At 43.6% G+C, this 20,838-nt stretch overlaps 1 protein-coding gene across 1 annotated transcript in view; it reads right to left on the bottom strand.

Annotated features, from left to right (window-relative positions):
- LOC122559483 overlaps positions 1 to 20,838 on the bottom strand; it is a 203,261-nt gene that overhangs the window by 22,265 nt on the left and 160,158 nt on the right. The window contains exons 16-21 of the mRNA XM_043708985.1: positions 18,535 to 18,772; positions 17,259 to 17,338; positions 14,671 to 14,803; positions 9,323 to 9,523; positions 7,843 to 7,950; positions 4,024 to 4,353 (exon numbers count right to left, since the gene is read on the bottom strand). Of these exons, the coding sequence (XP_043564920.1) occupies positions 4,024 to 4,353; positions 7,843 to 7,950; positions 9,323 to 9,523; positions 14,671 to 14,803; positions 17,259 to 17,338; positions 18,535 to 18,772 (1,090 nt within the window). The remainder of the gene's footprint in view (positions 1 to 4,023; positions 4,354 to 7,842; positions 7,951 to 9,322; positions 9,524 to 14,670; positions 14,804 to 17,258; positions 17,339 to 18,534; positions 18,773 to 20,838) is intronic.

The raw sequence follows: 20,838 nt of genomic DNA, 5'->3' as shown, positions 1-20,838 counted from the left end.
TCAGGTCCTGGGGATTTATCCACCTTTAACCGTTTCAAGACATCCAGCACTGCTTCCTCTGTAATCTGGACATTTTGCAAGATGTCACTATCTATTTCCCTACAGTCTATATCTTCCATATCCTTTTCCACAGTAAATACTGATGCAAAATACTCATTTAGTATCTCCCCTATTTTCTGCGGCTCCACACAAAGGCCACCTTGCTGATCTTTGAGGTGCCCTATTCTCTCCCTCGTTACCCTTTTGTCCTTAATATATTTGTAAAAACCCTTTGGATTCTCCCCAATGCTAGTTGCCAAAGCTACTTGTGGTAGCTGTCCAGAATTACTTAGATTCGAGAAGACGTTCCACAGATTACAAAATAGCAAATGAACCCAAGGAAGGCTAGCTAGTCTAACATCATAGTAGGCTAAAGATCAAAATCCATTACTAGGGATATGCTAGCAGGGCAATTAAAACACCAAAATATGACCAAGTAGAATCAACATACATTTACAAAAGAAAATGGTGTTTGGCTAAGCAGTTCAGAGAATGTAACTAGCAGGATCAAAAAGGGGGATGTGGCATACTGAGATTTTCCGGCAGTATTTGGAAAAACACTGCACGTGAAGTGATTCCAAAAAATGTGAACTAATGTATGTGGTTAAGGAGTAATATATTAACATAATGATGTCCTGTGGTGCAGTGGGGAGCATCCCTGTGCCAAGTCAGGGGTTTGAATCCCACTCCAGGATTTGTTGATGGCAGATAAAGGTGTGTTTCAATACAGCCAAACAGGTTAAGCGTCAACTTGGAGAACCATCTAATCTTCAGCATCAGGTAGTCAGAGCAGGGGAGGGCTTGACTACTGACATGGCAATGAGAGCCTTTACCATTGCTATTCATAATTCTAAACTACAGCGTGTGTGCAAATGTCTATGTTGCCATAGCAACTCGGACTCTTTGGGAATCTGGTTGCTTAGTTGATTGGATGGCTGGTGTGGATTTGGCAGCATGTGGTTTGATCCCCATCCTGGCTGGGATGGGTTCAGGATCTGCCTCTCGGCCTTGGATTAAGGACATAGTGTTGTGGCTGGGCTTGCATTAGAGCAGAGAACGTAAGACGAAGAAGATATTAGCATAGATGGAGAACTGTTTAGTGAACAGAAGATAAATAAACAGAGCATTTTCAAATTGACAGGGTATGCCTGCCAGGATCAGTATTCTGGCCTTAGTTATTTATATTTAATGTTAATAAATCAAATGGGGGGAATTGAATGTCACAGAATTCTTTGTCCTGGAAAGCTGTTGAAACTAAAACATTGAAAGTTTACAAGGAGGAGTTCGATATAGTTCTTAGGGCTAAAGGGAAAGCAGGAACAGGGTGTTGGATGATCAGCCATGATCATACTGAATGGTAAAGCAGGCTCAAAGGGCTGAATAGATAGGCCGGAGGCTGGGAGAACACAGCAAGCCAGGCAGCATCAGGAGGGACAGAAGTTGATGTTTTGGGTTTAACCCTTCTTCAGGACTGCTGAAGGGCTGAGTGGCCTACTGCTGCTATTTTCTGTCTAATTTAGGGTGAGGGTGAAACTAAGTGTTGAAGAAGACATAGAGACAACAGAGATATGGATGATCTTAAGTTGGGTGTGCAGGCAAGGATATGGAAGGTAAAATAAAATGCGGCAAAGTGTGAATTTAGCATATTTGTGGGAAACATAAAGGAGGTAATATATTTTTGGGATGAGAGACCAATAAAGGTTTTCATTGAGAGCACCCTGGGAGTTGTTCCACTCGAGAAGGAAGCAGCAGTTCTATAGAGCCCTGGTTAGACCACATTTGGACTATTGTGTTCAGTTCTGGTCACCTCATTATAGGAAGGATGTGGAAGCTTTCAAAAGGCTGCAGAGGAGATTTACCAGGGATGCTGCCTGGACTGGAGAGCATATCTTATGAAGAAAGTTTAAGGGAGATAGTGCTTTTCTCATTGGAGGGAAGAAGAATGAGAGGTGACTTGATAGAGGTGTACAAGATGATGAGAGGCATAGATAGAGTGGATAGCCAGAGACTTTTCCCCCAGGCAGAAATGGCTGTCACAAGGGGGAGCATAATTTTAAGGTGATTGGAGGAAGGTTTAGGGGAGATGTCAGAAGTTGGTTCTTTACACACAGAGAGTGGTGGGTATGTGGAATACACTGCCAGCAGTGGTAGTAGAGTCAGATACGTTAGGGAGAATTAAGCGACTCATGGATAAGCACATAGATGATAGTAAAGTAAAGGGTATGTAAATTAATTTGATCTTAGAGTAGGATAAAAGGTCAGCACAACATCCAGGGCCGAAGGGCCTGTACTCTGCTGTAATGTTCTATGCTCTATGTTCTTAAACCCAAAAGGGCAAAATGATTCACTCCTCTTTCTTTTGTTCAGCAAATGTTAAAATGAAGGTGCAACAAGATTAGATTAGATTAGATTACATTAGATTAGATTAGATTAGATTAGATTACATTACAGTGTGGAAACAGGCCCTTCGGCCCAACAAGTCCACACCGACCCGCCGAAGCGAACCCACCCATACCCCTACATTTACCCCTTACCTAACACTACGGGCAATTTAGCATGGCCAATTCACCTGACCCTGCACATCTTTGGACTGTGGGAGGAAACCGGAGCACCCGGAGGAAACCCACGCAGACACGGGGAGAACATGCAAACTCCACACAGTCAGTCGCCTGAGGCGGGAATTGAACCCGGGTCTCAGGCGCTGTGAGGCAGCAGTGCTAACCACTGTGCCACCGTGCCGCCCACATAGCCAAAACAAGCCAAAATAAATTAGTCAAATGTTAGCTTTCTGTAGAAATGAACTGGAGCATTGCTGTCAAGGACACATACAACCCCTAAGCGTACTTCTCATGTTATCACTGTTAGCTTCAGCTGATTAGTTGCATGATGAGCAGATTCACAAGGGGCCCATTTGCCTCACTGAGGGTAATCTCTGGCTGCCTCCTCCATTAGCTACAATCCATTGCCATCTTAGAAATACAAAACTATCCGTGACATTGGGAAGGGCAGGGAATAATTTACCAGAATGGTGCCTGGGACAAGGAATGTCAGTTTTGTGCAGAGACTGCAGAAGCCAGAGTTGGTTCCTATTGATGGCAGGTAAAAGGGTGATTTAATAGAGATGTCGAAAATTAAGAGACGTCCTCACAGGATTAGTAACTCACTGAATGAGCCATCCTCCGTGATCCTTCCTGCCTGTGTCTTCTACCTTAACAGTTGTTACGAATGGCTGTTCACACCTTTGGTGCAGAGATGGATATTGGGAGGTATAGAGTATCACTGAGGACGGGTCTGAAACACACACACACACACTCTTTTTTCAGGGAGCTAATGTCAGGGTCGGGAGATGATAAGTTACTTTTCATAGTGGATTGTGCTGTCTCGAGGGCGGTGGAGGTACATTCAATGGTCACTTTCAAAATGAATGGGACAAATACTTCAAAAGGAAAAATAAATTAGAGCAGCTGGGAAGAGTGGGACAAATTGGATAGTCCTCTAAAGCTGGGCTGAATGGTCTCCTTCCAACCTGTAAGATTCTACCATGTAATGGGTATCTGACGGTGTGTTGGAAAGGTTAGAGATTGGGATATTAATGACTGTGCCTCCTGGCTTCAGAGGTGCCAGCTGATATTACTTGGACTATGTCCAAAATTTCCAGTCGACTGGATGCACATTGGTAAGCTCTTTGGCTGTGGGGGGCATTCTCATGTTCTCGCCCTCACCTGACATCCACGCGTTTCAGGAGTTGTCTTGCTCGGACGATAACTGGTATTTATGGTCCCCAGGCAACAGGTCAACAGGAGCACCCTCAGAAGGCACCCCGAATAAGATCAGTCATCTTGGGAAAGGCTGGGGTTAGTTTGAAACTGACAGTCTTCAGCTTTGCGTGACTTAGTACTCATTGGAAGCAGCCTTTCACCAGAACTCAAGTTAAAACATTACGTTTTACCAAAGTGACAAGTAACTGTTGCATTAGTGACCTACCTGTAGGCAGACTTGGCCGTACCAGTGCCAGTTTGCTGTGTCAATCTAGTCAGAAGCAATCCATCCTGTACTACTCCAGATCCTGCTGATCCCTTCTGTACTGATGCCATTTGTGCCGATCCCGCCTGTACTGATCTATTCTGCATGAATCCAGTTTGAATACATCCAGGCGCTAACACAGTGTGCGCCAAACCAGTGTGAACCAACCCATTTGCTGTCCATTGAGTCTGACTTGCTCCAGACTGAGCCGATTGAGTCTGCGTTGATCCAGTCAGTAACGATCCAGATTGAATCAATCGATTCTGTACACATCCAGCATGAACTAAGCCACTGGAACAGAATTCAGCAAAATACATAGAAGGCTCAGTTATTTAAACTGTGATGTACAGTAACACAAAAGCACACAGAGCATCATATATTGAGGTGTGTGGTCAGTGCATCATTTAAGTATAATGAGAATCCTGGTTAAGTATTCACTGTGGCTCAGTGATAATTTAGTTCTGAACCTTGAAGGTTGTGGATTCGAGTCCCACTCTAGAGATCTGAGTCTGATGGTTCCCATGAAGGACTCTCCTTCTCAATCTCACCCCTTGCCCAAGACAGGTTAAACCACCTCTCTAATGAGAGAACAGCCATATGGCCTGGTAAGACAATGGTGACTTTGTTAATGGGATGTGCTTTGGGCAATAGAGTAATAAAACTAGTTCAACCTTGCAAAACGAAATACTCCATGAAACTGAATGACAATTTGGCAAAATACAGTAAGATTCAGCCCTAAATTCCTTTCTCTAAGATTATTATTCACCACAGCAAAATGCGAAGTATACAATGTGCTTAATGGGCAGCAGAGGGCAGTGCACTTTTTTCTCTGAAGTGGGAATGTCATGACCCACCTTGAGTGCACTGCCCATTGTGACAATACCATGGCTCTTAGGGGCCTATTCTGTTCTTTTTTTAAAAACAGAGACAGGTTGAGACAGAGGTCCTGAGCACCCTGTTCCAAGCCAATAAAATAAATAGCTTCTGAAGCTTTGGGTCTTCTTTTAAAGTTGGAAAAATAGAAGCAGCCTGAATGGGTGGGGTCAAGCTCCCACAGAACCAGGATTTTCGGTTTTAGATTTCAGTGGTTGGGGTCTTGAAGCTGGATGTGGAAGCTCTTATTCCTCTCTCTGTTACAGCTAAAAGCTGGGGTTCTCTTCCTGCTGTGAGAATTGCATGTGAGACAATCTATTTTAGTGAATTTGCCTTTGCCAAGGGTGTGTCTATGGGATGTTACCATACTGGACCAGTTAATTAATAGTTAATGCATATATAATTTTGTGAAGCAAAAGAATTACAGATAAGTCAATTCTTTTCTTCTTATGTTGGCTGTATTTTAATTATAGCATATGAACAAAATCTCATATTCAAGCCTGGTATGAATTTTACTTCAAGCCTGGTAGTTTGACCAATCGAATTATTCTGGAACACAACACTGTAACATTAGGGTCTGGACTACCTTCTTAATATACTTTGAGCGGAGTTTGGTCTGATCCATAACAAACTCTTGTCAGAATCAAAATCTCTAATTCCGGGTTGGGTTTAGGATTATTGGACTCAACATTTTGTGTGTTGAACATGATTGGTTTAAACAAGGTGTGCTTGTACAGTGATGGCTCTTTCAGCCACTAAGAGTCTCCTGGGGGGTGGAAGAAGTCACTTTGGGAGTTTTACAGAAAGGAGCGAGGCAAAGCGTTTGGAATTGGCGGACAAGCTAGAGTTAGGGTTGCCTCTGTCCATGCAAAAAAGGGGAGGATTTTGGACAGCTGTCTTCAGAACCAGAGCTAAAGCAGGTAGAGGGGTGGATGAATGCATTGTAGAAGGCCCACCTCTATCCGATGGGTCATTGGCCCAATTTGGTAGATGAGTGCGAGAAGCCTTAAGCATCACCTCTCTGACCACAGCCCCTCCACCACCACCACCAATCCCAACTCCATACTTCCATATCCTCCCTATGTCTTCTGTACCCCTCCACATCCATTCACGTCCCTCCTGTGTCTCTTTAAGTTTGGTCACTCAAACCTTCCCCGCTCCAGCCACTGTGCAAGTGCGCTTGAACCCTTGTATGCTCAGAGCTCTGATAACCACATGGAGGCCTGCAGCACAGGGTCATCTGCCTGAGTCAGGAGCCTGTAGCTGAGAGTGGGGAGGACTCTTACAGATCCACACCCAGAAGCTGGATTCGGGAGGTTTTGCTCGAAATCTGTGCTTGCCTCCCTCCAGAAACATAAACTGAGAAGTGCAGTCACTGGGATTAAACCGGCTGAATCAGTGACTGCCAGTCATTGGAAATGTTTCAACGACCAACCACCCTTCTTGGGAGAGGATTACTGACCTGCCTTCAATCCTGACTTCTAGAAAACCTGGACATATGTGGATTCGAGGCAACTCAGAACTTGGGTGTAAAGTTTTAACATCTCAGCCTACCCAAACCCACATGTTCTCGGTGGCTTCAGAAAGAAACTAAAACAAAAAAAAACAAAGAAATAAAGATGTGCGTTTATGTTGCACTGTTCACAACCACAGAATATCCCAAGACCCCTCCGCGTAGCCTGGTCAGTGTGGGAAACATGGCCACTAACTTACTCATAGAAGACCTTACAAAAAGCAATGTGATAACAAACTGACCCTCTGCTTTTTATGGATATTGACTTTTAAAGGATAAGTATTGTCTCCGTCGCTGAGAAGAATTACCCTATTCTTCACTCATTGCACCCTGGGGTCCCATTGAGAGATTAGACATGACCTTGATTTCATCTGAAAGGTATTTCCTACGTATTGCTGTGAATGAAAGCCACCTAATGTTGAATAGCTTTATTTTGAAAGGCGTTGATTTTTTTTCCCCCTTCCTTTTCTTAAAGCACTAACCCTCGTTGGTATACATTTCCATGGGCAGCAGCTATTTTCTGGTTAATATCAAAGTATTCACCATGACCGTGCCCTCTATTTGACCACAAAAGGTGTGGAAGGTAGTGTCAATGGTATCACGAAGGAATACTGGCACAAGAGGTTTTCAGTTAGACTGACTTCTCGGCTCCCCAGTCCCTGAGCACCGACCAACTATTGCAACTTCCCGACCGGAGACTCAAATCCCCTCTCGTCTCTTACCCAGAAAGTAAAAATGCCTTTATTCTTTTAAGCTGAAAGTAAAGCTCTCTCATCATTGACCCCATCAAACATTTCTGAGACTGGGACAGCACGGGGTCAGATTCAGAGTAAAACTCTCTCTACCGTTTTAATGAACTGAAATTAAAGATCCCTCTACTCTTTTAAATTAAAAATAATTAGACAGTAAAGCTCCTTCAATAGTGTCCGCATCAAACAACCCTGGGACAGGGGCAGCACGGGGTTAAATACAGAGTAAAGCTCTCTCTAATCTTTTAATCTGAATGTACACAGGTCGGTGCAACATCGAGGGCCGAAGGGCCTGTTCTGCACTATATTGTTCTATGTAAAGTTCTGTCTGCATTATCCTCATCAAACACTCCCAGGACAGGTACAGCGCTGGGTTAGGTGGAGTGTAATGCTTCCTCTACTCTTAAACAAGTGGTAAAACCATCTCTATTCTTTCAAACTAAAAGTTAATTGGAAGGAAACCTGAAAGTAAAGCTTACTCTACTCTGTTAAGATGAAAGTAAAGTTACCTCTACTCTTTTAAACCATAAGTAACTGGAAAGTAAAGCTCCCTTGATACTGTTGCCTGACACTATACTGACTGACTAGAATCTAAATGAAAGCCACAGAGACTCTTCAGTATGTATAGGAGATTATGGCATGTACCTCTTCTGCACAGATCGGCTTGTGTCCGAGGGTGTGGAGGCAGAACTGAACAGGAGATGATCAGAACGCAGTCCATGGGCAATAGATGGCCCCCTCTGCCCATAGATGCTGTGAAAGAATCATAAACACTTCAAAATATCTTTACATTGTTTAATGTTTAAAAAGTTTACCTTCATTTGTTTAAAAAAATGGTTTTGTTGACTGGGAAAATACTTTGCCCTGCAGTTTCCAATGGAAGTAACTATGGGTGTAATCTGCTCAGCTCATGGCTTGCCCATGAAAGCACTATTGCTGCTTAGAACTCGTCCACTTTCATGCCCAGTTTTTCACTGAGCTGGATGGCTTACACTTATTGCCCCTAACTGCAGCACACCAGGGACCTTACTGTTACCTTCAGCTCAGATGCACTTGGCCCCAGTCAGCTCAACTGTGAGATGAGCTGAAAGGACAGGAACAAGTTGCTAAAGTTTCCCTCACTGCAGGAGAATGGGACAGACGGCAACAAGCTCAACATTATTTGAAGACCAGCAGGAACAGCCACTCCTTCCAACCTCATGCCTGCAGCACCAATGGACTCCAGGCCTCATGTTAGCAACTGGCCAAAGCTTCTTCAGCAGCACCTGGACTCATAACCTGAACCTAGAGTCAGTCACAATCCAATTCCAGCCTACTGGGTGAAAATTAGGGTTGCTGAATTTCGGGAGCAGTTGAGATTCCCCATCCACAGTATTCCTAAGTCCACAGGAGCCCAAACTAAGCAGTCTACATTAAAAAAATGGCAACTTTTATATTGTCACCCAGGATGTTAGAGACCAAAAAAAAACTGCAGATGCTGGAATCCAAAGTAGACAAACAGGAGGCTGGAAGCACCTGGCAAGCCAGGCAGCATCAGGAGGTGGAGAAGTCAATGTTTTGGAACGAGACAGTTCGTTTTACTGTCCTGATGAAGGGTCTCGACCCGAAAGATAGACTTCTCTACTTCCTGATGCTGCCTGGCGCTGGGTGCTTCTAGCCTCCTATTTGTCACCCAGGATGTGTTTGATATGGTTCATTACTGGGCTACAGTCATCAGACCTCATTCCTGATGAATCACAGAATGGTTACGGCACTGAAGAAGGCCATTCGACCTATAGTGTCTGCTCTTCAAATGGACATCCTTACCTAGAGCATATATCCTGCTTTTCCCACATATCCTTGCATGTTATTTCTATCCAAAGATCGATAACCAAATGCCCTCTTGAATGTTTTAGTTCAACCTGCCTCCGCAAGACAACCATAGAATCATAAAACAGTTACAGCACAGTAGGAGGGTATCCAGCCTGTCTTGTCCTTCCTGGCTCCTTGCAAAAGCAACTTACCTTGTCCCTCCCTCATGATTTCCTGTTAGCCCGACGTATGGCCAATCACAGCAACAGAAAATAAAGGAAGAATTGACTTTTCCAACACAAAGTGTTTGTTATTAAACTTAAAAAGCAAGTACCTGTGGTATTCTGGAATGTTCCAGGATCTAGAGGTATTGTCCTCATTAGAGCGTTGGTCCTCGGGTTGAATAAAGAACAGAGTGTTGTTAACTTTCTCATTTTGCTGTCCTTCAAGCATTGCTGTCAGAATATTCTTCTTGCACTTGTCCTTTTTAAAGTGTGTATCATAGCCCATCCAATTATTCTTCATCATTCCAGTCCTGCGTTGGATTTAAATTATAAAAGAGAGATGAAAACTGCAAATCATAAATGTTTTGGAATATAAATCAAAGGAGTGAATGCACAGGTTGAGGCTATATTTAGTCCGTTATTAGATTAAATTACTTACAGCGTGGAAACAGGCCCTTCGGCCCAACAAGTCCACACTGAGCCTCTGAAGAGCAACCCACCCAGACCCATTCCCCTACATTTCACCTAACACTATGGGCAATTTAGCATGGCCAATTCACCTAACCTGCACATCTTTGGACTGTGGGAGGAAACCGGAGCACCCGGAGGAAACCCACACAGACACAGGGAGAATGTGCAAACTCCACACGGACAGTTGCCTGAGGTGGGAATTGAACCCGGGTCTCTGTCGCTGTGAGGCAGCAGTGCTAACCACTGTGCCACCATGATTTTTTTGATGATTTTTTTTGTTTCTCTCTCCACATATCTTGTTAAATTATTCCTTTTCAACATAGTAGGAACAATCCTTCATTAGTTACCCTGTGAAACCTTTTATAGTTTTGAATAATCCATTTATACACTCTTAACTTCTCCTGTTTCAGTGCAAAATGCCACAATTATGTCATTTTTGGTTAATAAATAAACTCTGATTTCTCGCCAGATCCGTTTGAGTCTTGACTGATCCTGCTCTATGGGCCCAGTAACTAAAGGGTGTTCAGAATTATACACAAGTAGTCGTATGCTTAACTGATGCCCACATACTAATTCAATACAACATTCGACATTAGACAGATAAAACCCAGATTCCCACTGGTCTTTTATACCAGTGGCTATACCACTAGATAGCTCTGTCTTTCCACATTTAAACAATCTTCATATTTTGGTTACACCTCCCTTTATCAATCATTTACTTAACCACTACTCTGCCTTATTTCTCTGTATCGCTTCAGGAACCTGGGAGCAAATCTGTTCAGGCATCCATGTCGAATTATACTTCACAATTTGCCCGGACCCCACCTTTAGAACTATCAATAATTACTGAAAAATGTTTACAGGGCCACAGAACAACAGCAGATTCCCTGATAAAATAATACCTGAATATCTTACCACTATTTACTGGTCTTGGTTCATGTCCCTTAATATCCTTAATAGCCAAAATCTGTCAACTTCTATTATTAATTGAACCTCAATTACATTAATCTAATTTTGGAGGCAGTGAGCTCTGGATATCCATTACTCCCTTGTTTGAAGAATTGCTTCCTGATAACATCCTGTGGCTTTGCCCTTCTTGTGCTTAGGGACGTGGAGAAAACAAAATACCTCCTAGCAGAGACTGTTGGGGGAAAGCGCCTCTCACTGGTGTCTTTAATGTTCCACTCCAATTCCTATTCTTGGTCAAATCCTGAACCAGAAAGTTATATTCTCCTTAACACTATAACAAGACTATCAGGTGGCACTTCCTCAAATGATACTAAAAAAATCATCACATTTCTTTTATTCACAAATGCTACTTCCTCAGGAGATGTTTCACTAAATTAGTCAAAGATGTCCCATCCTTAAAATGCCTATGTTGGTTACACAGAGAAAGAGGTCATTCACTCCCATTGGTGTTTTTGCTCCATACACACCTGCTCCCATCCTACTTCATCGAGTCCTTGCAACATATTCTTCAAGTCTTTTTTTTACCCCCTCATGTACCCATCCAGCTTCCCCCTCGATGTAACTCTGCCATTCAGCTGAATTACTGTATCTGGTAGCAAACGTAACAGTCTGAACAGTTGCTGGGGAAGAAAGCCCTGCTGAGTTCCTTAGTTGATGTCTTATATTTTTATCCTTTAGTTTGGAACTCCTGTACAAGCAGAGACACCTCCTCTACAACTAATCTATCAAACGTTTATTATATTAATGACCTCCGGGTCAGCCCCTAATCCTTCCTTTTCTCAACAAAAGAGTCACAGCCTGTTCAGTCTTCCCTGATGAGTATAACGTCTCAGTTATTAGTTAGTTGTTAGTCTTTTCTGGTTAGATCATAGAGATGTACAGCATGGAAACAGACTCTTTAGTCCAACTCGTCCATGCTGACCAGATGTCCTAACCTAATCTCATCCCATTTGCCAGCACTTGGCCCATATCCCTTTAAATTCTTCCTATTCATATACCCATCTAGATGTCTTTTAAATGCTGTAATTGTACCAGCCTCTACCACTTCCTCTGGCAGCTCATTCCATACACACACCACCCTCTGTGTGAAAAAGTTGCCCGTTAGGTCCCTTTTAAGTTTTTCCCCTCTCACCCTAAATCCTCTAGTTTTGGACTCCCTGACTCCAGGAAAAAGACCTTGTCTGTTCACCCTATCCATGCCCCTCTTGACTTTATAAACCTCTATAAGGTCATCCCTCAGCCTCTGATGCTCCAGGGAAAACAGCCCCAGCCTATTCAACCTCAACCTATAGCGCAAACTCTCCAACCCTGGCAACATTCTTGTGAATCTTTTCTGAACCCTTTCAAGTTTCACAACATCCTTCCAATAGGTAGGAGACCAGAATTACACGCAATATTCCAAACGCAGCCTAACCAATGTCTTGTGCAGTTGCAACATGACCTCCCAACTCCTGTACTCAATGCTCTGAGCAATAAAGAAAAGCATACCAAACACCTTCTTCACTATCCTATCTACCTGTGACTCTACTTCCAAGGAACTATGAACCTGCACTCCAATGTCTCTTTGTTCAGCAACACTCTCCTGGACCTTCCCATTAAGTGTATAAGTCCTGCTCTGATTGTTTTTCCAAAATGTAGCCCCTCACATTTATCTAAACGAAACTCCATCTGCCACTTCTCAGCCCAGAGTTTGTGGAACTCAAAACACCAACAGATCAGCCATGATCTTATTAAATGGCAGGGGACGCTGAAGGGGCAGAATGGCTTATTTCTGCTCTATTTCGTATGTATAATTTATTCTCCCTGAAAATTCCAACATTTACAAAGTTGATTTTCATCCTGCATTCTGAATTCAGGATCTCTCTGGATCTTGGCATGGTCACGAAGTGATTAGCATTGCTGTCTCACAGTGCCTTGGACCTGGGTGGATTCCACCGTCAGACGACTGTGACTCCGTGGGATTCACCCTCTGACTCCGTGGGATTCCTCTGGTCTGTCTCCGTGGGATTCCTCTGGGTGCTTGGGTTTCCCCCCCCACCCCCAGTCCAAAGTCTTGCATGTTAGGTGAACTGGCCAAGCTAAATTTGCCCATAGTGTCCAGGGGTGTGCAGGCTAGGTGGATTAGCCATGGTAAAATGCAGGGTTACAGGGATAGACTAGGGGGATGGGTCTGGGTGGGATGATCTACAGAGGGTCAGTGTGGACTCAATGGGCCAAATGGCCTGCTTCCATACTGTAAGGATTCTATGATCTAACTTTATCCACAACGGGTGCTGGGCGGAAGTGAAGTCGGAGCGCAAAGCCGGTCGGGAAGGTAAGTGATTGTTATTTAAGAACTTACCTCGACGCCAACGGTCTTTTTGCAGCAGAGTGGTGGGAGCTGGGCGGAAGTGAAGTCGGAGTTCTTAGTAAGGTGGAGGAGCAGAGGGATGTTCATAGCTCTTTGAAAGTTGCCACTCAGGTGGATAGAGCTTGTAAGAAGGCCTATGGTGTATTAGCGTTCATTAGCAGAGGGATTGAATTCAAGAGTCGTGAAGTGATGTTGCAGCTGTACAGGACCTTGGTTAGGCCACATTTGGAGTACTGTGTGCAGTTCTGGTCGCCTCATTTTAGGAAAGATGTGGAAGCTTTGGAGAGGGTGCAGAAAAGATTTACCAGGATGTTGCCTGGAATGGAAAATAAGTCATACGAGGATAGGTTGAGAGTGCTAGGCCTTTTCTCGGTGGAACGGCGAAGGATGAGGGGTGACTTGATAGAGGTTTATAAGATAATCAGAGGAATAGATAGAGTAGACAGTCAGAAACGTTTTCCCCGGGTACAACAGAGTGTTACAAGGGGACATAAATTTAAGGTGAAGGGTGGAAGGTATAGGAGAGATGTCAGGGGTGGGTTCTTTACCCAGAGAGTGGTGGGGGCATGGAATGCACTGCCTGTGGGAGTGGTAGAGTCAGAATCTTTGGTGACCATTAAGCGGCAATTGGATAGGTACATGGATGGGTGCTTAAGCTAGGACAAATGTTCGGCACAACAACGTGGGACGAAGGGCCTGTTCTGTGCTGTATTATTCTATGTTCTATGTTCTATTGGTTTATGTTGTCTTTAGTATGTTTTCTGTCTCTCTACTTCTGTATTATAGATCTTAGGGCTGAAATTTATGTACAACCGTGACTACTATTCAACAGTACTTAATTGGCTTTAAAGCACTTTGGCAGTCTGAGGTAATGAAAGGCATTATATAAAGGTAATTTTTTAAAGACAACTTGTGTCTCAACATAAGCCCCAACTATAACCTCTCTAGCCAATGAGTCTAAATATAAAATAATGGAGGATTTGTGCTGAATGAAGACATCTGGTCTACACTTCATGTCTGTAAAATGAGAAGTGACCTTGTCCTGTTAATTGCTAGGGAATTAATTTTAAAATAATTGTTTGAATGACTGGCCCTTTTCATGTTCTATGAGGTTAGATCTTTTCATTCTATTTTATATTGGTGCTTGCTTGACCAATAAAGGAAAGCATACCAAACACCTTCTTCACTATCCTATCTACCTGCGACTCCACTTTCAAGGAGCTATGAACCTGCACTCCAAGGTCTCTTTATTCAGCAACACTCCTCACGAGCACACCATTAAGTGTATAAGTCCTGCTGAGATTTGCTTTCCCAAAATGCAGCACCTTGCATTTATCTGAATTATTACATTCACCACTCTAGTGCCACAGTTAACATTTCCTTTGGATTTTTTTTGGTTTTGAAACTTTGTATTTGCTAGAAACTAGAAAATGTGTCCCATTGTGTGAAACACTGTGAAGGATCTTTTCCCTGGACAATAATGAGACAGCACACTGACCTCCTGCTGAAGCTCTGATACAAATCCTTGCAAAACTAATGGACAGAAGATAGATGAACTGCAGAAAGACAATTACATTTATGCAGCAACACCCAGATCAGTGATTCTGCACAAAGCTTGTATCCTTTGGTACCCAGGTGACTGGATGCACTCAATTCCTCACTACTTACCTCTTCCTCCTGTAGCACCAGACAAACAGAAGGCCAAGTAATAGGAGACTGAGGAAAACCATTGATAGGACTGTGATGATAATCATTCCTGCTGAGCGGTGCCAATCCTCCTCAAGCATCTGATACGGGATGGCTGATGTGAGACAGAATACAACAGTCAGAACACAGCATGATACTGCAAATTAATTACACTCACATAGCCAGTGCCTTTGCTCAGTCAAGGGAATTTGTGTTTACCTTCCTGTGGTTCAGTGTTATTTGATTCTGGCATCTATGGCTGTCACCATCTATAGAGACCAAACCCCTACTTCCCACACATTCCTCAGGAGAGTGTTAGACCCAGGGAGGGGACAGGGAGTGATGTCAATGAAGCAAATGCATCCCCATTCTATTAGATGTCACATTACGATGATAAAAATGATGCACGAAGTTGTATTTATTCACAAACTATCTTGGAAACTGAAACATTATAGTGACAACACAAATCATTTCAAGCTGTCATCTAATTAAGGAATATTGTGAATTCAGGATTACAGTTTATAAGATATGATATATTTATCCAAATCGGATTTGCCCCTTTTCTATTCCCTTTGTTATAACCCTTCCTTTTTTTTTAAACCCTCATCTCCTCTAAATACTTTAAGAATACAGTATTTGGTTCTGGTCATCCTTCCATTGGAAGGACCTTGTGATAATTGAAAGGGTGCAGAAAGGACTTACAAGGATGTCACCGGATTTAGGGAGAGGCTGAAGAGGCTGGGGTTATTGTCCCCGGAGAATTGGAGGCTGAGGGCTGACCTTATAAAGGTTTATAAAATCATGAGGGGCAAGGATAGTGACAGCCAAGGACTTTTTCCTCGGGTGGGGGAGTCCAAAACTAGAGGGCATAGATTTAAGGTGAGAGGGGCAAGATTTAAAAAGGAGCTGAGGGGTAACTTTTTCATGCAGAGGGTGGCGCGTGAATGGAATGAGCTGCCAGAGGAAGTGGAGGCGGATACAATTACAGCATTTAAAAGGCATCTGGATGGGTATATGAGTAGGAAGGGTTCCGAGGAATATGGGCCAAATGCTGGCAAATGGTATAAGGTCAGATTGGGATGTCTGGTTGGTGCAGATGAGTTGGCTGAAGGGTCTGTTCAATGCTGTATGCCTTTGCGAAGGCTGTGAGGCACCATGAGACTGGGCTCAAGAGATGCCAAGAGCTCTCTGTTACCCAAGTCACATGGTAACTCTCAGATGTGTGAACCTGAACGGTATAGTGGATGGATTCTGGTGAAGGAAGGAAGAAAAGCTGATACAAAACACATCTTTCCCCAGACAGGGTAAACTGGATGGGAACGGGATTGAATGGCAGCTTGTATTTTTTGCTGCTCAAGATGGCCATTGGCTGACCTGCTCCAGGGCTGTCCTCCGCTTGCTCCCCCTCCGTTCTTTTTCTAGCCACTTCGACTTCGCTTGTCATCTCCTCAAAAACCCAACCCACTGTACATTTGATGGACGGGTACAAGCAGAACCTTATAGTTAGAAGTGGGGCCTTGGAGTGGGGGTCTCGCCCCAGCTGAAGATTTGCCAGAGCCTCACATGCCCTAGTTAGAGTTTGGAACATTGGATTTGATGGGCCAATTCCAGGCCTTCCTCGGAGATCAAGAGTCCCAGAGTTTCAAGTCAGCTACCAGGGACCAGCAGTTCCACCAGGACAGTGGTGACTGATCCCTGCATGACACGCACTCAAGGCCTAGGAAGCCTGCAAGTAGGCCCTGCACAGTACTCTCCTGCTTGGCATGGTCCTTCCACAGCAAAAACCTGGCCCACTGCTGGAACATGGTTTTAATTAGCCCTCACCAACAATCGTGCCACAGGGAAGATTCTGCCCTGTGTCCTGCCAGATAGGTCATCGGATTGTACCCTCAGATTTGCTCTTTCAAGTGCACACAGTATCATGGTTCTCATCGAAAAATCTTGTCAACTGCCCTTGAGATTGCATCAATTTTCCTTACGATTACTCCCTTGATGTTCAACATCAATCCGTGTCTCTTGTGTTTTCTGCTAACATCCTAATCTGCAATAAAACTACTCATGGGAAAAGTGAGAAGATTTTCCTGAATAATAACGATGATGAACATCTCAATTAGCAAAGGCCTACGCGGCTCCGTTTCAACATTCTCAATTGTTAGGGGAGATGGTGTTCTGGTGGCAATGTCACTGGACTCATAATCCAGGCGGTCAGGCTTATCCCCTGCAGATCTGGGTTCAAATCCACAGCAGCTGGGGAAAGGATAAAGAAATCAACATGGTCTGTCTCTGCCCAAATGGCTAAAGTCAGACATAACTACAGATATCATAGCAAATGAGGGAGTGGAAAACTGAGCTCTTACATTACATCCAAGCTGTTATACAATGTAGTGTAATTCTAAGAACACATTTGCCCCTGTAATCATGTTCCATTACAATCAATAATGTCTCTATTTTGGAAAGAGTTCAGGTACTAGATTGTGAGATGACAATGCAAGTCTTTCTATCATTCCTTCCTGGAACTAGAGATGTATGGTTCACATCTTCACGGTTGATTGGTTGCTAACCCAACCCACCTTGTTTGGTGTGGAATTTATCTGACCAATTGCTGCTCATAATCTCGCCTCTGTGTTGATCAACCAGAAGATACTTGATCCTGGGGAGGACAAAATCCAAGTCAGTATACTTTCTCAAAATCCCATCCAAAGTTGAAGCAAAATTACATTTTTCACAAAGTATCTTTTCTTAGTCAGAGGAGTTTTTGTTCCTGCTTCCCCCCAATTTCTTCCCTTTCATAGTCTCTTTTGCATTACATCCAACGATGCCTCGGATATCTCATATCCGGGTGCTTCTTTTCATATCGGAACCTGTAGATTCAGTGCTGAACAATATAATTACAACGTCATCCATTTAACTGTTAGTGATCTCCATGAAAATTGATCTGTTAATCCAATTATTTGAGGGGAATGGTACGTGACAGATGTGTGTAACTAACTAATCCATGTAAGGATATGCATAACTGAATATTTCATTACAATTTTTGTTATTTACTTTCTTCTGCAGCATATCTCCCACAAATGTTGGACATTTTCTACTGATGAAATATTGCGTCATCAGGAATTGCATTGCCAGTTTAGATCGCCTCTCAGCAAGCCAGCCAAAGAGACATCACTGAAGGTGACACTTCAGAGTGCAGGACTGTTGCAGGTGCCACCTTGAATGTGTCATGCAACAAAAGCCCTGCATATCCTCTAACATGGAAATAAAAAGATTCTGGATTAGTGGTGCTGGAAGAGCACAGCAGTTCAGGCAGCATCCAAGGAGCAGCGAAATCGACGTTTCGGGCAAAAGCCCTTCATCAGGAAATAAATAGATCCTAGTGAGAAAAAAATCGTGGAGAGTTATTGTCTTCTTTTAATATTTATTTCTTCATCAATACCATTAAAAAGAGAGTAAGTGGTCATTTACATTGTTATTATTTGCTGTGTTTTAGCATTACAACAGGAACAGCAGTTCAGAAAGTACTTATAATTGGCTTTAGGGATCTTTACGGGTTGTGAATGGCACTACAGAAATGCAAGCTTATTTTCTGAACCCATAAGCAACATGGTGTGTAATATTTGGACCAGGCCTATTCTGAGTCAGTTAATGTGCATCTGTCTGATATTCCACTTGAGACATGGAACCAAGATTGATCCTGTTGAGTCATCCTAACACTTCAGAGGATATGATCCCACTCTGTTTTGAAAAGAATATGCTGGGCACATTTATAGGTTTCTGGAAATTCATGCCTGAAGCAAGTCAACCCTGCTCCACTGAAAACACCTCGGTTACATTCAGGCTAAAGCTCACCTGTAGGTTGTGTTGGAGTGCAGTGGCTTGTCACAGACGACCAGAGAGTGGCACGTGCTATTGGAGCCAACCACATAGTACAGCAAGGTCTTGGAAAGGTCCAGATTCTTTCCATCATCACAGTCGTACACTGAGAGGTGCTGCTGTGCAACATACGGACTTTGCTGCCCTGGGTCAGATTGATTGGAGACCCCACTGATTGAGTTTAAAGATAGCAGTGTAAAATTCCTGTAGGCAACTGGGCACAGAAAAAAAACAACTTGTGAACTCAAGTAGGACATCGAGAGCATATCGCCATGGTCATTAACACCAAAGAAAATGCTTAAAAGCTCCACAAAGTACAATTAAAGGAGAAGTAATTTCTGTTAAGCAGCAAAAGCACGTTTATTCACAATAAGAAGTCAGTGTGGCAAAAATGGCCTGAGAGGTTTGGATTAATAACCTCGGGTCAAAGACTGTGTTCCAGCAGATTGATGGACCCACCCCAGTGTTACAACAGGGCTCAGATCTCTGACATGACGGGACACTTCCCGATATCAGGATGGGGTTGTCAAGGAAATCTATCCAATTGTGCTTAAACGATTGTCCAGCATGTTGAAGGTAAATGAGTTGGGCTGATCAACCAGAAGGGGTTCTCTGAGGGACAGGAATACATGGAGTTGTGAAGGTGGGTTGAGAATGTGGGATAGAAACGTGAGGATGTTCTGGAGGGATGAGGAGATTGGTGACCAGCTGTGGAAGCTCCAGTCTCCCTCCCTTGATGATCTGCTGTGCCCATGCAACTTATACTACTGGCAGTCAACCTTACATACACACAGCATAGAAAACACTCCGCAAGGAGGCCAAGGCAGGCACTACTCAATCCAAATTCTGGATCAGTGGTGCTGGAAGAGCACAGCAATTCAGGCAGCATCCGAGGACAGGCAAAATCGACGTTTCGGGCAAAAGCCCTTCATCAGGACCAAAGTCCAGCAAGTAAGGTACCTCATCTGCTGCACGCCTCTTACATGCAGTGGGGAACTGGAAGGCTCATATTGCTTTCTCATTGGTGGGAGCAGACCTGGGGATGTGCAAACGCATGTAAAAGGGTGTCTGCCATTGGAAAGCTCTTTCGGCCAATAGGGGAAAGGCTTCAGGAATCTGAAGCACAAAGGGATTTGGGAGTCTTAGTTCAGGATTCTCTTAGTGTTAATCTGCAGGTTCCTTTGGGAGTTAGGAAGACAAAGGCAATGTTAGCATTCGTTTCAAGAGGGCTAGATTACAAGAGCAAGGATGTCATGCTGAGGCTGTAGAAGGCTCTGGTCAGACCGCATTTGGAATATTGTGAGCAAGTTTGTGTGCCTTGCCTAAGGAAAGACATATGGGTGCAGAGGAGGTTTACAAGAATAATTCCAGAAATATGAGGAGCAGTTGAGGACTCTGTATTGTATGGAGTTTCAAAGGAAGAGGGGACAGGGGGATCGGATTGAAACCTACAGAATACTGAGAGACCTGGATAGACTGGACATGGACAAGGTGTTTCCACTAGTAGGACTAGGACCAGAAAGTACAGCCTCAGAGCGAACAGATGACTCTTTAGGCCTGAGATGAGGGGGAATTTCTTCAGCTCGACGGTGGCGAATCTGTGGAACTCATTGCTGCAGAGGGCTGTGGAGGCCAGGTCATTGAATGCATTTCAGACAAGAGATTGATACGTTCTTGATTGGGATGGGGATAAGTGTTACTGGGAGAATGCAGAAGAATGAGATTGAGACACATATTGTCCATAATCAAATTGTGGACCAGAGTCAACGGGTTGAATGGCCTAATACTGCTCCCATATCTTTCGGTTTATTTTCTTACAAATTTTGATAATTTCAAACTTGCATCCCAAATGGTGGGAACCCAATTTATTTCCTTTCATGTAAGCAAGTTCCCCACATCCAGGAGCAGCATAAGATTCTGCCCTTAATATGGGATCAATGTAATTCTTGTTGTGATGTGAAGCATCAGGAACAGTGTGTGCTTCAGGCTTGTCAGAGTTGGGAGCGAGGGTATGGCATCCAACGTGGTCAGTGAAGCAAGAAGATTGAGGGGAAGGAATAGAAAAAAAAACTGAAAATACTCCATAGGTCATGGAGAAAAAAAAGATTAAGTGTGAAAATACAGGATGATGGAGGGTGTGAGGAAGGAAGATCACAAGAAAATGCTTACAATCAACTGGAGTGGACTAAATCAGAAAAAGCCAAAATAATGCAGGATAAATCGGGGTTGACGGGCATGAAAGGATGGTTCTAAAGGAGGTGAGATTTGGCAATGGTCAAA

The sequence above is a fragment of the Chiloscyllium plagiosum genome, chromosome 19 (assembly GCF_004010195.1).
Source record: "Chiloscyllium plagiosum isolate BGI_BamShark_2017 chromosome 19, ASM401019v2, whole genome shotgun sequence".
Taxonomy (NCBI): Eukaryota; Metazoa; Chordata; class Chondrichthyes; order Orectolobiformes; family Hemiscylliidae; genus Chiloscyllium; species Chiloscyllium plagiosum.
The sequence above is the reverse complement of the archived record's forward strand: the minus strand, read 5'-3'. Positions and strand labels throughout refer to the sequence as shown.